This window comes from Ylistrum balloti, unplaced genomic scaffold, assembly GCF_031769215.1.
Source record: "Ylistrum balloti isolate Yb309-2 unplaced genomic scaffold, AGI_CSIRO_Ybal_v1 Utg369640, whole genome shotgun sequence".
In the NCBI taxonomy this organism is placed as follows: Eukaryota; Metazoa; Mollusca; class Bivalvia; order Pectinida; family Pectinidae; genus Ylistrum; species Ylistrum balloti.
The window spans coordinates 1,042,040-1,059,229 of NW_026781901.1; the positions used below are offsets into that span (position 1 = coordinate 1,042,040).

General features: G+C 35.6%; 1 protein-coding gene across 1 annotated transcript; it reads right to left on the reverse strand.

The window, feature by feature from the left end:
* Nucleotides 1-2,143: 2,143 nt before the first annotated feature.
* On the reverse strand, nucleotides 2,144-16,934 carry LOC132553817 (nuclear pore glycoprotein p62-like). Its single transcript, XM_060218099.1, has 10 exons — nucleotides 16,891-16,934; nucleotides 16,341-16,392; nucleotides 14,925-15,176; nucleotides 14,621-14,725; nucleotides 13,368-14,097; nucleotides 9,400-9,547; nucleotides 7,312-7,496; nucleotides 6,532-6,643; nucleotides 3,349-3,415; nucleotides 2,144-2,742 (listed from the first exon to the last, which is right to left on the reverse strand). Exons 2-10 carry the CDS (start codon nucleotides 16,381-16,383, stop codon nucleotides 2,651-2,653), a joined length of 1,734 nt encoding a protein of 577 aa, XP_060074082.1. The 5' UTR covers nucleotides 16,384-16,392; nucleotides 16,891-16,934; the 3' UTR covers nucleotides 2,144-2,650.
* Nucleotides 16,935-17,190: the final 256 nt, after the last annotated feature.

Here is a 17,190-nt window from a genome sequence, read left to right on the forward strand (position 1 = left end):
ATTGATGACCAATCAATAGTGAAAATCCTACCAATACAACATTACAAAACTTCTTAACTTCGGTCTCTTCGATCAATGAAACTCATATCCCACATATCAATCTGATACTGGTGTATCCTCTCCATTTATCAAAATATTTTCACCATCTCTAAATTTATCTTCAATGATGATAAGATCGTGTATTGTTGTTAGAAGACCTTTTGATGTTTTTAGATATGCTAAGCATGGTGCATAGTAACAAGAGGCCCAAGGGGCCTTAACGGTCACCTGAGGAATATATGTCAATAATCTGGGGATTTTAAAATGTTGAAAAAATGTAACAACACTTGTGCAGGACCATGTGTAAAACATCTGCACCAAGTTTGAACATGACCCACCCAATGGTTCTTGAGAGGAAGTCCATAATGTCTTAGCCAAACAGAGGCCAGGGTGGCCATCTTGGATTTTGAATCGCCCCAAAAAGTTAAAACACTTGCCAGGACCTTGTGTAGAACATTCGTATCAAGTTTCCCTTGTTCCCCCTCCTGGGGCCCCTATTGGGGCCACACTTTTTTCTTTGCAAACTTGAAGCGGCTTCCCATGGGGATGCTTTGTGCCAAGTTTTGTCAATATCCATCCAATGGTTCTTGAGAAGAAGGTTTTTACATATGGCCCCTTTAACACCCCTTATGGGTCCCAAAGGAGACATAATCACTTTTTTCAACATAATTTCATATGTACTTCACTAAGGGATGCTTTCTACCAAGTTTGGTTGAAATCGGTCAAAGTTGAATTTTTTACCCTTTTTAGCACCCCCTAGTGGGGCCGTTTTTGACCCAATTTTTTTTCATTTGAAAACTTTGTAGACCATGCCATAAGGACCCTAAATATCAAATATGAATTTCATCTGACTGTTGGTTCATGAGAAGAAGATTTTTAAAGATTTACCTAATTTTACCCCCTTTTTCCCCCTCCTGAGGCCCCTATTAGGGCCACACCCTTTTTCTTCACAAACTTGAAGCGACTTCCCATGGGGATCTTTGTGCCAAGTTTGGTCAAAATCTATTCAGTGGTTCTTGAGAAGAAGTCGAATATGTGAAAAGTTAACGACGCACGACGCATGATGACAGATGATGCTTTGATTTTTAGGTCGCATGAGCCTTCGGCATCATCATGTGTTTAAATGTGACAGCTGACTTAAAAAAAAACAAATATTGTTCTTAAAAGGAATTACATCAGGGTCAGAAGGTCCAACATGGACAGTGCTCAGGCTCTAACAGTGTATCCACATTAGGAAGCAGTCTGTCCAATGACAGATCGTACAGAGGGCAAAAAAATGCAACCTCTTTGGAATACATAACAAAGAGACTGACCCACACAGGGCTCGAACCCATGGCCCATAGGTGGAGGGCTAGTGATAAAAGACTGTCAGACACCTTAACCACTCAGTCACCATTGCACCAGTCAAGTGTATCACAGTGATTTTGTTAACAAACATATCAGTTGATTTATCTTGATCCTACTATTTGTATGTAAACATCCTCTTCAGAACAGATAATGTAATAATGATATAATCATATCGTTTTGCTATCATTACCTCTCTTTGATGTTATACCTAGAAGCCATTAATCATGGTTTCCTATCTAAAATAAAGGAAAGTATTATTGGTCTGTACTCTGAGTAAACTTGGAAACCCAGAGGTAGTGAAATTAAAATTGATAAAGTACATTAAGCCACAAAGCTTTCCGTCCATAAATATCATGATTCAAGAATTTCTGAAGATGAAGATTGTTTCATTATAAACCAGTTTTAACGGCATCAAACTTACTGACCTCTAGTGATAAAGACTCCTGTCAAAGCCAAATCTTTTTCTTGTAGAAAAAGAATGTACTATGGTACATTCTACACAGTTATCATAACGGCCAAACGGCTGACCTGTAAGTAGTTTGAATATCCCTAGAAATATCCAAGGACTTTTCCATCAATTCATTTTATCCTACTGATCACCCTATATTATAACTTCATATGTTCATTTTTGTCAAGATATAATATTGTTGAAACACATAATGTTTTCGTTTGCTTGAAAAAAGTTGTCTGCTCTCTTCACAAGATCAAATATAGATATACATACTATGTAAAATGTGTCTATTACAAAACAAAAGACTGGTACAGTAAACATTCTATTTACACAGAAAGATTTATTAATGTAATAAAGCTTCACAGTCAAAGTAAAAGTCTTGTAACCTTGTATATATAAACATATCAATCTTATGTGACGATTTTCTACTGACAACTATTTCAGTCTGGTCATTTTTTAACGATCTTTCATTTCAGTTTCACACAGTAGCATCTGATAAATTTAAAGGATTCAGAAGTAAACAATGGAAAGTGTCTTCACTTTTCCCTCTTAATTCCTCACCGTTCACTTAATATCAGACTGAATGTTGAGTAATAAACTCCATAGTAGATGTCTAATATTAAACTCAATCTCAGTCCTAGAGAAATGGTATTGATAGCTTCCTCTTCAGTGTATGGTCAGAAAATGACCATAAGCCTTGACATTTGATTTTATTTTCCTTTCTCCATGACTAATGATATTATCTGTAAATTCTCCAGTGAAACAGTTGATATTCAATGATAAACCAATTTAAAGTTACATTCTTGTTGATATTCAATTATAAACCAATCTAAAGTTGCGTTCTTGTTCTTTTCTTTGCATCTCCATTTGTTTAGAAATATCGTCCACTTTTCTACCCAGAAGAGCTGAAAAGAAATTTGTCAATCTGAGAAAACAACTTCAAATTACCATGTAATGAAAGAACCTTCATAACTTTTTACAAAAATAATCTTATGGTACCTCTTATTATATCAGAAGCAGAAAAAAAATAACCACACAATATTATTTGATATGAAGGGTGAATATAAAATTACAATACTACATATCAGTATTATATAACCAGATTTAGTAAACTTCTGTACTGCCATACATGGACATGTTATACAAGAGTTTATTATAATAGGACTATTTCAAGCTAATTATGGGCCCCAATTACCAACTAAAATTACTTCAAATTTAAGCCAAACTCCAAAAATCTAAGCCAAACTCCCAAAATTTGCAATTTCCTTATAAAAATTTCCTTCTTAATTCACCAGTTTTCTTCCAAAAATGAGACAAATAATATCCCCTGAAGATTAAATATAGCACAATGCTGCGTGATTTTGTGAGTATGAACACATTAAGAATAATTCTAACTCCAGCACACCAATGCTATTTTCTGAGATACTAAATTACAAGAGACAGTTTTCTATTTGAGATAACAGTAAATGTATCCGTCTTTTTCCTTTATTTTAGAGTCAGAAAATACATACCTGTATTTTGATCAATCCATTGTAAGGAATCCATGTGCGAGTTTAAAATTTTTGTTATTTGTTGTGTCTGTAACAAGAACAATTTTGTACATGTTAACACAAGTTTACCAATGGTGTCAAAATTTTTTTTTTTTTTTCTCGCTAATATTCATTTTCAGGATTCTTTTGTAGTGACTAAGAATTTCAAGTAATTGGTGATTTCATAATTCACACAAGCTGTGAAGTTTTTGCTAATATACATAAAAATAATATAAAAGTTACCCATATGCACACAAAATTGACTAACAAATACACTCTTCTCTCCAATTAAGACTATTTCAGTAAAACATTTACTTGACCCTCGGACTTCAAAATAAATCACACCTCTTTATGATAAGGATTCCTTTCTATTACTTTGAAACAAATTATGAATTGAAGTATATGGGTGGTATCATTATTTAATCTTTAATTGTTCTTTTGAAACATGCGTCTTTTTCCTTTTTTCTGATGATGGTGGGCTAAGAAGTGGTCTAAATAATGACTAAATAAACTTAAATAAACATCTGTGGTATTCTGTTGTACATTTAATCAGGGTTTTCCATAAAAGCCGGTTGCCTGCCAATTTGACCGACTACTTTGATCATTTGGCCGCCTACACCAATCCAATTCTGTAATAATGTTCCGTACACGACTAAACGTACACGACAGGCCAGCCCCCATTCTTTCACTACACAGCCTACTACTAACAACATTATGGAAAACCCTGCATTTTAACCTTGTCTCACTGCAGATAACAATCTGTTCTTATTTGTTGTATTCTGTTGTACATTTTAACCTTGTCTCACTGTACATAACAATCTGTTCTTATTTGTTGTATTCTGTTGTACATTTTAACCTTGTCTCACTGTACATAACAACCTATTCTTATTTGTTGTATTCTGTTGTACATTTTAACCTTGTCTCACTGTACATAACAACCTATTCTTATTTGTTGTATTCTGTTGTACATTTTAACCTTGTCTCACTGTACATAACAACCTATTCTTATTTGTTGTATTCTGTTGTACATTTTAACCTTGTCTCACTGTACATAACAACCTATTCTTATTTGTTGTATTCTGTTGTACATTTTAACCTTGTCTCACTGTACATAACAACCTATTCTTATTTGTTGTATTCTGTTGTACATTTTAACCTTGTCTCACTGTACATAACAACCTATTCTTATTTGTTGTATTCTGTTGTACATTTTAACCTTGTCTCACTGTACATAACAACCTATTCTTATTTGTTGTATTCTGTTGTACATTTTAACCTTGTCTCACTGTACATAACAACCTATTCTTATTTGTTGTATTCTGTTGTACATTTTAACCTTGTCTCACTGTACATAACAACCTATTCTTATTTGTTGTATTCTGTTGTACATTTTAACCTTGTCTCACTGTACATAACAACCTATTCTTATTTGTTGTATTCTGTTGTACATTTTAACCTTGTCTCACTGTACATAACAACCTATTCTTATTTGTTGTATTCTGTTGTACATTTTAACCTTGTCTCACTGTACATAACAACCTATTCTTATTTGTTGTATTCTGTTGTACATTTTAACCTTGTCTCACTGTACATAACAACCTATTCTTATTTGTTGTATTCTGTTGTACATTTTAACCTTGTCTCACTGTACATAACAACCTATTCTTATTTGTTGTATTCTGTTGTACATTTTAACCTTGTCTCACTGTACATAACAACCTATTCTTATTTGTTGTATTCTGTTGTACATTTTAACCTTGTCTCACTGTACATAACAACCTATTCTTATTTGTTGTATTCTGTTGTACATTTTAACCTTGTCTCACTGTACATAACAACCTATTCTTATTTGTTGTATTCTGTTGTACATTTTAACCTTGTCTCACTGTACATAACAACCTATTCTTATTTGTTGTATTCTGTTGTACATTTTAACCTTGTCTCACTGTACATAACAACCTATTCTTATTTGTTGTATTCTGTTGTACATTTTAACCTTGTCTCACTGTACATAACAACCTATTCTTATTTGTTGTATTCTGTTGTACATTTTAACCTTGTCTCACTGTACATAACAACCTATTCTTATTTGTTGTATTCTGTTGTACATTTTAACCTTGTCTCACTGTACATAACAACCTATTCTTATTTGTTGTATTCTGTTGTACATTTTAACCTTGTCTCACTGTACATAACAACCTATTCTTATTTGTTGTATTCTGTTGTACATTTTAACCTTGTCTCACTGTACATAACAACCTATTCTTATTTGTTGTATTCTGTTGTACATTTTAACCTTGTCTCACTGTACATAACAACCTATTCTTATTTGTTGTATTCTGTTGTACATTTTAACCTTGTCTCACTGTACATAACAACCTATTCTTATTTGTTGTATTCTGTTGTACATTTTAACCTTGTCTCACTGTACATAACAACCTATTCTTATTTGTTGTATTCTGTTGTACATTTTAACCTTGTCTCACTGTACATAACAACCTATTCTTATTTGTTGTATTCTGTTGTACATTTTAACCTTGTCTCACTGTACATAACAACCTATTCTTATTTGTTGTATTCTGTTGTACATTTTAACCTTGTCTCACTGTACATAACAACCTATTCTTATTTGTTGTATTCTGTTGTACATTTTAACCTTGTCTCACTGTACATAACAAATTATTCTCATTTGTTAATAGATTTTTCTTCAGTTGTGTCAATTCCCTCAAATATTTTCAACAAACTGAAGTATTCTACAGATAGTCAGATATCTTAATGATGACGACAATGTCACAGCGAAACATTTTACAAGCTTTATTCTACCCTGCTTGAAAAATTTCACTACAAAAATGAATATTCTAATCTCTTGACCATGCCATAAATGCATCCATTGTAGACCATGAGAAACAGATCTATAGATGCTACAAACTAACCAAATCCAAGATTCAGAATTGTCGGTAACCTACAGTTCTGATGCCCACACTCTGTGTTAGAGGGTCAAGACCATAAGATATTTAGTAGACACTTGAGAGTATGTCAGTGACTCCTAAAATAAGCTTTTACTTTTACATTTGAAAGGATATGTCTATTTTACAGGGATCACTCTTGAGTAAAAATGCCGATGTAAACAGAATATCCTGATACACAATAGAAGGGAGAACTTACCGGGTCAGAGTTATCCTGGTTAGAGTTGGTCATGTTGAGGTGGTCTATAATCTCTTTCAAGTCCTGCACCATTCGCTTCAACTGGGCATCCACATTCTCTGCCAACTGATACCTAAAGACACGAAATATATAGCAAAATGTATGTCATTTGTTTTCCTTTGTACTAACCAAAACTCAGATCAGCTAAAAATATCAGTAACCATAGGCAATGGCTCCATGAACAGCCAGGGTCAATAGCCGGTGCTTTCCTCACAGAACATCATGCAGGAGGTGCACTGCATGCTAACTAGGGCCCTTATGGTTATATGCCTCGCCTAAACTAAAGATACAACAATGTGCCCAATGACACAGGAACTACAGTAGAGGACAATCTGTGATCTCCACTTACTGAGATCAGGAAAACTGTCCCTGGTAAGGATCAAATCATGCACTTCATATCTTCAACTGAGGCGTAAAGTCCGATACCCTACCAATTGAGATGTTGTAGTACTTACAAAAATGGGCTCAGTTACTTTATATATCTATGAATTGTTTGAAGATGTTAAAATATTTGATCATTGCGACCTTTTGAAACTGGGCCAACATCATTTATATCAGCAAACTTGACAGCATCTTATCCATGTGTTTTACTTGCACAGTATGACATCAGGTTTCGTGATTTTTCAGAAGAAAATGTTCATAGGTTTTAAACCCTGTAATCCTGAAAGTATGATATAACAGGGCAGTAAGATGCACCACATGTGTGACATATACAAATCCATAAAGCCTAGTTTGACTTACGTATGCTCCCGTTCCAAGTCAGCATGCTGTTGAAAGTTGATGTTGGGCTGCTGTTCAACAGACTTCTCCAGTGGGGTCAAAAGGTCAGATAGTTCTTGCTGTTGGGACTTGATAAAGTCCAGCTCATGGTCAAGTTTCTGTTGGTCGATCTTCACTCGCTCCATATCACTGTTCAAGGCAGAAATCTGTAATACATAAAAATAAGATTTCATGAAACATACAGGAGCAACTGTTCATATTTTGATGGAGATGGAGATAAATATCAAGTAATACAAAAAGAAACGGAAAAAATCAAGGTCTAACAGCACTTAAATCAGCAGAATATATAGGTCACAGTGACTTAACATTTGATAGTAATGAAGCACTCTGAGATATGTCCACTTTACTATGGTATACAGCCAGGAGTAGACAACTCTGAGGTAGAGTTTAATATTACTATGAGTTGATCCAAAGTAATGTATATCTCTTCAAAACAGTTGACTAGTCTCTTTGTAGATACGAATGCCCCTGCATTAATAAATAACGTGATCTTTGACCTTATAACACTTTAATAATAGGTCTAGCACTTGATGTTATGGTACTATTAAGTAAAATGATCTTAAGCTTATATAGTGAGGTTATCAGACTATGACAATGATTCTAAACAGGATGCAACGGAATGAGACATGGAAAGCACTATACACTCCCTCCATCTAAATTGTCTGGAGTCACACTACAAAATGGTACCTAGACAATTACCGTAAAAACCTGCGTAATGTGCGAAGGTACTTTTAGGGTGGAACATGGTAATAAAAAAAAAGCTTCTACTTGCATAATGTGTGCACCCAAAAATTCTGTCGAAATTAATTTCCAGGAGCCAAGAAATTGATCTTGGAATGTTCAGACATCAGACCAATAATATAAAGTCCAAAACTTGAAAGCATTCTCTTCAAAATTTGTTTTCATCTCATTTACTGACTTTTTAATAACCTTATGTTTAACTACAGCTTAATATTTGTGCATCGTCTTGTTTATTTTCTTTAGACATCAGACAATTTTCGCTGTCATTCACTTACCTATCCAATTATCCCTTAATTATCTTACCTACACAAGCACTTGTCTTCACACTACCCCTAATCGACAGTGTTCAGTGTCGAAATCACCGGTACAAGTCATTATCTATCTATTCATAATCAAACCAGGTAAATACAATCTCCAAGAGTCAACTTTTCTTTTGTGTCTCGCTGTCACATCGAGCGTGGGCCAGCTGACATAAATTGAGGTCCCAAATCTGTTTACGTAGGCAATTGGTATACAGAGTATAAAATGAAACTACGCAGAATGTACTGTAGACATGCTTATGTGTACTGTCAAAAGAAGAATAGTGTTTCTTTACACATTTTGGTAAGATAATCACACAAAGACTATTCCTTCTTTATCATTAGACGATATATGCTTTATAAACATCAATAAGATCAATAAATAAGGAATTGAATCCATAGTCTGATGATAAGTCTCAATCCACATTCCACATACTAATATGTTAACTCTAACTTCCACTAATACGCATGAAAACAGACATGTGCCCATGGCTTCTGCTTCGTTGGGATAACTGACGTGAAGGAAAATAAAATGAAACCTGTCAATTTCTTAAGACAGTTGAACGTGTAAGTGTTTCCAAAGATAATTACATTATAATCACCATATTTTCAATATCCCAAACAGGTCACTGTCTTTGTAAATCATTAGTTTTCTGTCTGTCTAGTTGCTATCACGTTTTCAAACAATTTGTCCAGGTTTTGCATGATATTCACACGGATTGTTTGCATTAATATATACAGTAATTATCTTATTCACTATTTTGATTCATAAATAAATCGTAAAATCCTTTGTGAGACAGTTTTGAGTACCGGATAATCCTAAAAAAATGATGGTGGCTAAAAGAATCTTTGATTTTTCCATGGAAAAAAACTCTTGAAAATCCAACAGCTAGGCAATGTGCGCACCCCAAACTTTGGACTTTTATTTTCCAAAAACAAAAAACATCCACATTATGTGGGTGTTTATGGTAAGTCTTTTATCTTAGATTTTCTCTGCAAGTTAACACACCTTCTCGCCATTGTCTATAAGTAACCGGTCCCAACCGTTGACCTGTGTGGCTTGCTCCAGGAAGTCCTTCTCCTGTTTATCCAGCTCTGACATCCATTTGTTGATGTTGTCCTCCAGTTGCTGATATGTAATCTGTTTCTGTGTAGCTCTGAAACAATTCAAGGTCAACATTCACTTAAAACAGACAACAGGTAAACGTTCCAGTATAACAGACAACAGGTGAACATTCCAGTATAACAGACAACAGGTGAACATTCCAGTATAACAGACAACAGGTAAACATTCCAGTATAACAGACTCTGACAACATTTGTAACAGATGTTGTAAACATTCCAGTATAACAGACATGTAACAGGTGTAACATTCCAGTATAACAGACAACAGGTGAACATTCCAGTATAACAGACAACAGGTGAACATTCCAGTATAACAGACAACAGGTGAACATTCCAGTATAACAGACAACAAGTAAACATTCCAGTATAACAGACAACAGGTAAACATTCCAGTATAACAGACAACAGGTAAACATTCCAGTATAACAGACAACAGGTAAACATTCCAGTATAACAGACAACAGGTGAACATTCCAGTATAACAGACAACAGGTGAACATTCCAGTATAACAGACAACAGGTAAACATTCCAGTATAACAGACAACAGGTAAACATTCCAGTATAACAGACAACAGGTAAACATTCCAGTATAACAGACAACAGTAAACATTCCAGTATAACAGACAACAGGTAAACATTCCAGTATAACAGACAACAGAACATTCCAGTAAACATTCCAGTATAACAGACAACAGGTAAACATTCCAGTATAACAGACAACAGGTAAACATTCCAGTATAACAGACAACAGGTAAACATTCCAGTATAACAGACAACAGGTAAACATTCCAGTATAACAGACAACAGGTAAACATTCCAGTATAACAGACAACAGGTAAACATTCCAGTATAACAGACAACAGGTAAACATTCCAGTATAACAGACAACAGGTAAACATTCCAGTATAACAGACAACAGGTAAACATTCCAGTATAACAGACAACAGGTAAACATTCCAGTATAACAGACAACAGTAAACATTCCAGTATAACAGACAACAGGTAAACATTCCAGTATAACAGACAACAGGTAAACATTCCAGTATAACAGACAACAGGTAAACATTCCAGTATAACAGACAACAGGTAAACATTCCAGTATAACAGACAACAGGTAAACATTCCAGTATAACAGACAACAGGTAAACATTCCAGTATAACAGACAACAGGTGAACATTCCAGTATAACAGACAACAGGTAAACATTCCAGTATAACAGACAACAGGTAAACATTCCAGTATAACAGACAACAGGTAAACATTCCAGTATAACAGACAACAGGTAAACATTCCAGTATAACAACATTCCAACAGGTAAACATTCCAGTATAACAGACAACAGGTAAACATTCCAGTATAACAGACAACAGGTAAACATTCCAGTATAACAGACAACAGGTGTACAGTCCAGTATAACAGACAACAAGTAAACATTCCAGTATAACAGACAACAGGTAAACATTCCAGTATAACAGACAACAGGTAAACATTCCAGTATAACAGACAACAGGTAAACATTCCAGTATAACAGACAACAGGTAAACAAACATTAAACCAGTATAACAGACAACAGGTAAACACAACAACAGGTAAACATTCCACTATAACAGACAACAGGTAAACATTCCAGTATAACAGACAACAGGTAAACATTCCAGTATAACAGACAACAGGTAAACATTCCAGTATAACAGACAACAGGTAAACATTCCAGTATAACAGACAACAGGTAAACATTCCAGTATAACAGACAACAGGTAAACATTCCAGTATAACAGACAACAGGTAAACATTCCAGTATAACAGACAACAGGTAAACATTCCAGTATAACAGACAACAGGTAAACATTCCAGTATAACAGACAACAGGTAAACATTCCAGTATAACAGACAACAGGTAAACATTCCAGTATAACAGACAACAGGTAAACATTCCAGTATAACAGACAACAGGTAAACATTCCAGTATAACAGACAACAGGTAAACATTCCAGTATAACAGACAACAGGTGTACAGTCCAGTATAACAGACAACAGGTAAACATTCCAGTATAACAGACAACAGGTAAACATTCCAGTATAACAGACAACAGGTAAACATTCCAGTATAACAGACAACAGGTAAACATTCCAGTATAACAGACAACAAGTAAACATTCCAGTATAACAGACAACAGGTAAACATTCCAGTATAACAGACAACAGGTAAACATTCCAGTATAACAGACAACAGGTAAACATTCCAGTATAACAGACAACAGGTAAACATTCCAGTATAACAGACAAGTAAACATTCCAGTATAACAGACAACAGGTAAACATTCCAGTATAACAGACAACAGGTAAACATTCCAGTATAACAGACAACAGGTAAACATTCCAGTATAACAGACAACAGGTAAACATTCCACTATAACAGACAACAGGTAAACATTCCAGTATGAACATTCCAGTATAACAGACAACAGGTGAACATTCCAGTATAACAGACAACAGGTAAACATTCCAGTATAACAGACAACAGGTAAACATTCCAGTATAACAGACAACAGGTAAACATTCCAGTATAACAGACAACAGGTAAACATTCCAGTATAACAGACAACAGGTAAACATTCCAGTATAACAGACAACAGGTAAACATTCCAGTATAACAGACAACAGGTAAACATTCCAGTATAACAGACAACAGGTAAACATTCCAGTATAACAGACAACAGGTAAACATTCCAGTATAACAGACAACAGGTAAACATTCCAGTATAACAGACAACAGGTAAACATTCCAGTATAACAGACAACAGGTGAACATTCCCATAACAGCAACATGTTAACAGACAGGTGACAACAGGTGTTACAGTACAAATATCATCTCAAAAATTATACAGAAAATGGGCTTATCATGATATATGCAGGATGCTCTAATCTGAGTGTTAAAACAGATAAAAATTTCACAATGTGCTCTGCTACATGATAAATTATAAAATTCATAAACTTATCATAAACTGGCCAATTTTCAGAAGCCTCTTAGGACTCTGATCATAAACAAGAGGCCTAGAGGCCTTGATGGTCACCTGAGATAAGCAATGTTGAATATAAAGGTTAAAGAATAGTTATCAAGTATCATGAAACAGAAATTGTGACAATGAATATAGACAGTGTCAATACATGCATTCCATCAAAACTGTCATCCTATACTGATAATTCTTATTAAGTTATTTCCAGTGGGAAATAACAAACATTACACTCAAAAAAAAATTTTTTTCTATGAAAATTACAGTAAAGTCTAAAAAAATTCCTCCTCAGGAAGAAATGTGAGACTCATTTTAGTAATTAAAACACCTTAAGATGCTTCACTTCATGAAGAACATTTGATTCTACCATATCTGGGTCTTGAGAAGAAGATTTTTGAAATTTAAGTCAGTTTGACCCCTTTTGGCACCGCCAATCAGCCCCAGGGGGTCATTCAGGATCAAAATGGGAATACCATCAAGCCGTCACCTTCACTCAAAATTCCAACCAAATCTGAAATATTCCCAATGGAAATTAACCAAATTATGTTCAAAAATCTAGTTTCCCTATACAGAAACCCTGGGGCCATGAAATTCACAACTTTGGTAAACCTTCTTAGAATGCTTCCATTCAAGAAGAGTATTTGATTCTACCATATCTGGGTTTTGAGAAGAAGATTTTTGATATCTGAGTCAATTTTGGCCCCGCCCCTCAAGCCCTTGGGGTATTGGGACTGTATAAAGAACAGTTTTGAAACTTTTGAGACTTTGTCTCAGGTGACCTAAAAATGTCATGGTGGATATATATGTACTTTGAAAATTATAGTAATGGATAATTACGTTGTAGCTGTCGCTCCTGTTGGTGCTGTGAATCCTTGTACTGTAGTCTTTGGTGCTGAAGATCCCTGGAGAGTCAATCCCGTAGCAGCCGAAGTTGTAGCAGCTGATGTTGATGGCAATTTCAGTCCTGTGCTTGCTGCAGTACTAACCCCTAGTGTCAGGCCTGTAGAAGCTTGTGTGCTCCCTCCTAATGTCAGACCTGTGGATACAGCAGTGCTGCCACCAAGAGTGAGACCGGTAGAAGCAGGAGTGCTGCCAAGAGTCAAGCCAGGTGTACCAACACTGCCAAGTGTCAAACCAGGTGTACCAACACTGCCAAGTGTCAAACCAGGTGTACCAACACTGCCAAGTGTCAAGCCAGGTGTACCAGCACTGCCAAGTGTCAAGCCTGGTGCAGCATTACTGCCTCCAAGTTTCAGGCCTGTAGAAGCTGGAGTGCTGCTACCAAGTGTCAGACTAGGTGCAGCAGTGCTGCCACTAAGTGTCAGGCCAGGCGCAGCAGTGCTGCCACCAAGTGTCAGACCAGGTGCAGCAGTGCTGCCACCAAGTGTCAGGCCAGGCGCAGCAGTGTTTCCACCAAGTGTTAGGCCAGGTGCAGCAGTGCTTCCACCAAGTGTCAGACTGGGAGCAGCAGAGCTGCCACCAAGTGCCAAGCTAGGAGCAGCAGTGCTGCTACCAAGGGTAAGTCCAGTTGATTGATTTACTGGAGTACTAAGAAGTCCAGGTGTACCTTATAAAATGTCAAAAAAAAAGGCATTTAAATTTCCTGTCAGAGCAAATTCATTCTCACAGTCAATGTTTACCAGTCAAACTATCAAAGAAACAATAATTTCCAAAATTGTATCAGTGAATGTTTTTGATCTTTAAAAAATAAACATCTTTTTTATTTTCTGATAATTTTGACAAATACATATACATCTATTTTACATTTAGATAAGTTATCTATTAGAAGTAATCTGTACCAGTGCATGGATCTACAAGGTAATTCAACTACATGTTGACTTCTGAAATAACAATACAGGGAGGAGGGGTTAGCCTTGGGAACTTGGGGACTGTATAAATAAGGGACACATTGTCATCTAAATATACTTATAAATTTCTTAAGAAATGTAAAACTGATATCTTTCACTTATTGTTATAAGACATTCAGGAGATAGCCTGTTGCCATCCTGCAATGACACTGTTAACCTACTCAAATAAGAAGTCAAACTGAAGTTTTTGTTTGAACAGATTCAACAGCTGATGTTATATACCTGTGGTAGCTGGCGCAGTGGTGGAGCTTATCGTGTTGGCGAAGTTAAATGGTGAAGCAGTGGCTGTTGGCTGGCGAATTCCTGTGGCTGATGTGTTCGCTGTTGCTGAAGGAAAGAAAAAAGCATGTAACTGTTATTCTTCCAGTTTGTCAAAAAATCCAATATAACCTTATGAGCAAAGGATAAATTTTCTTTGTTAAGAGATTAAGTTCTAATTATGGGGAATCTGTCATCAAAACAGCTTTATATCAAAAGAAATGATCAAATTATAAAATATCATTATCAACATCAAAAACAATATTACCAGTGTTGAAGTTGAAACCTGCTCCGAGGCCAGTTGGAGCTGCAGTAGTGCCAGCAGAGCTAGCAGTTGTGCCCTGAGTACCAGCTGTCCCAAATGAGAATCCTGTTGATGCAGTGTTGGCAGCGCTGGTTTGTTGACCAAAATTGAAGCCTGTCGCAGCAGGTGTTGATGCCGCAGATGGTGTCCCAAACTTAAATCCCCCAGCGGTTGATGCTTGTGTGGAAGGTGTAGCAGTATTACCAAATGTAAACCCTGCAACAAATCATTTAAACATAATTTTTGGTAATTGCATTGAATGGCATATGTCATGAACTTTTGGTGGAAATAGTATCCTTCAATAAACCCAGAGAGCCAAAACAGTAATTTCCTTCAAATGTCAATTTGCTGGACTTTTCACAGGACAACAGAATGATATTTTCTTGCAAACCTGAACAAAAGGTCTTGACTTAACTTAAACTGCTGCATCCGAATGGGAGATAGTACCTATGGCACATTTTGGTACACAACAGTCAGTGTCTCTGTCTCACCTAATTTTTCAGGTCAACCTGATATTGGCCGTTGGATTTGCCTACTCAAATCTTGGAAATGTTAGAATCACCTTATATTTCCTGTCTTTTGTTCAGTATTTGAAAAATTTAGAATCAAGTTTTGGGTCTAATTTGGTCACAATAATGTTCAAACAAAACATAGAACATCATCTTAATATATGCAAGTTTGATAAGTGTACAAAAGAATTGAATGGAAGGTCTTTTTCTTTGATGGCCCTCGAAAACATCCTGCTAGCATTGCTTTTGAAGGACTATGACCCAACATTGGAAGAATAGATTTGAGGCTGGCGACACTGAATTCTCTGTCATCCAAGGTTTTTGATATTGTAAAATTTGGACAGTATTGTTTAACATGAAATATGCACTGAAAAAATTACATTTACATGTAGGTCCAGACCAAATAAAAGTGTTTCCTGTAACATGTTGGAAAAATTTAGGGTTGACAGGCAAAAGAAAATTTTTTACAAAAAATGTTGTATACTTTATGTAGGAATTGAATGGGATCTTGTCTTTAACAGTGCTTCTTAAGACTTAAGAACTTTTAGGTATGTACAAAATACTTGGGTATATATGTGTGGTAATTACCTGAAACAAGAAAATATTTTTGGTTTAGTCTAGGTTATAGACAGTGAACAGGGTCCTAATTTATTGGTATTAATGAAATACAAGGACAGATTTGAGAATATGTCAAATTGACATGTATTGTACTTGCAAAAATATTTGATATATTCTGCAATAGGCTCTGACATTCAACATATCACCCTGTCTAGCTGGGTCAAACTCTGCAAATCTTTACAACACTTTCAGCTTCTAACCAGTAGGGGACAACATTTACTTTAAAAACTGTTAAAGATATATCGATACATACCACCACCTCCTTGTGTCGGTGGCTGTTGGCCACCACCAAACATGCTTGGTATCTGAAATAGGAGAGACCTCTATGATATAAGCATATATTAACATAAGAAAATCGCGATATAAATGTGAAACGGCATTTGAATGATGGCGCGCTAAAATAAAACACGTAATGTACAGAACATCTTGATCCCAGTGCAGTTTTAATCTGTTAATTGCTATATGTTAACTATGAAAAGTATGCATTTTTATTGCTGTAAATTTAGACCTTAATCACGTTAATACCACTAGATGTCTGAGAGTCTGGCACGCCTCATCTCTAGGGGTCCGTGCAATTCGTCGTGTTAATATCAGTTCGGGAAAACTCCCAACCGAATTCTGAGTTTTCCAAACTGATATACCACGTTGTGTATGGAGTCAGCTCTCATGATCCAATACCGTCGTGGCCATTAAACATGACAACAGTATTGTGATACATTATCAAATTACGTGTCAAATTAAGCATTGATAAAATAATATTGTTACTTATCGACATTAGGCCTCGTCGTAGCAGACATTATTACCTTTTAGATGTTACTGGATGGCGGGATTCCCCTTTAACCAAAATACTGGAACATCCGTATCGATCAAAAGCTTCACATGCTCGAACAAAGAAAAGCTTTAATTTAACCATGATTAAAAATAAGGGCTGTACTAAAATTGAGAATTTACATCCAAACTGCCCAGAATATTCAAGTATGACCATTCATACATACACCAGAACATGAATTTAATTAATTGATAACATAATTCCAGGAATATAGGAATGACATGGTACTATAACCACGGACTTAGATATATATCTAAGTCTATGCAATAACCCT

Coding starts and splice junctions, on each gene's coding strand:
- LOC132553817 (XM_060218099.1), bottom strand. CDS start 16,383: ATGTTTGGTGGTGGCCAACAGCCACCGACACAAGGAGGTGGTG. Junction 15,177..16,340: donor ACCGACACAAGGAGGTGGTG/GTATGTATCGAT, acceptor GATTTGTTGCAG/GGTTTACATTTGGTAATACT. Junction 14,726..14,924: donor AGGTTTCAACTTCAACACTG/GTAATATTGTTT, acceptor TCTTTCCTTCAG/CAACAGCGAACACATCAGCC.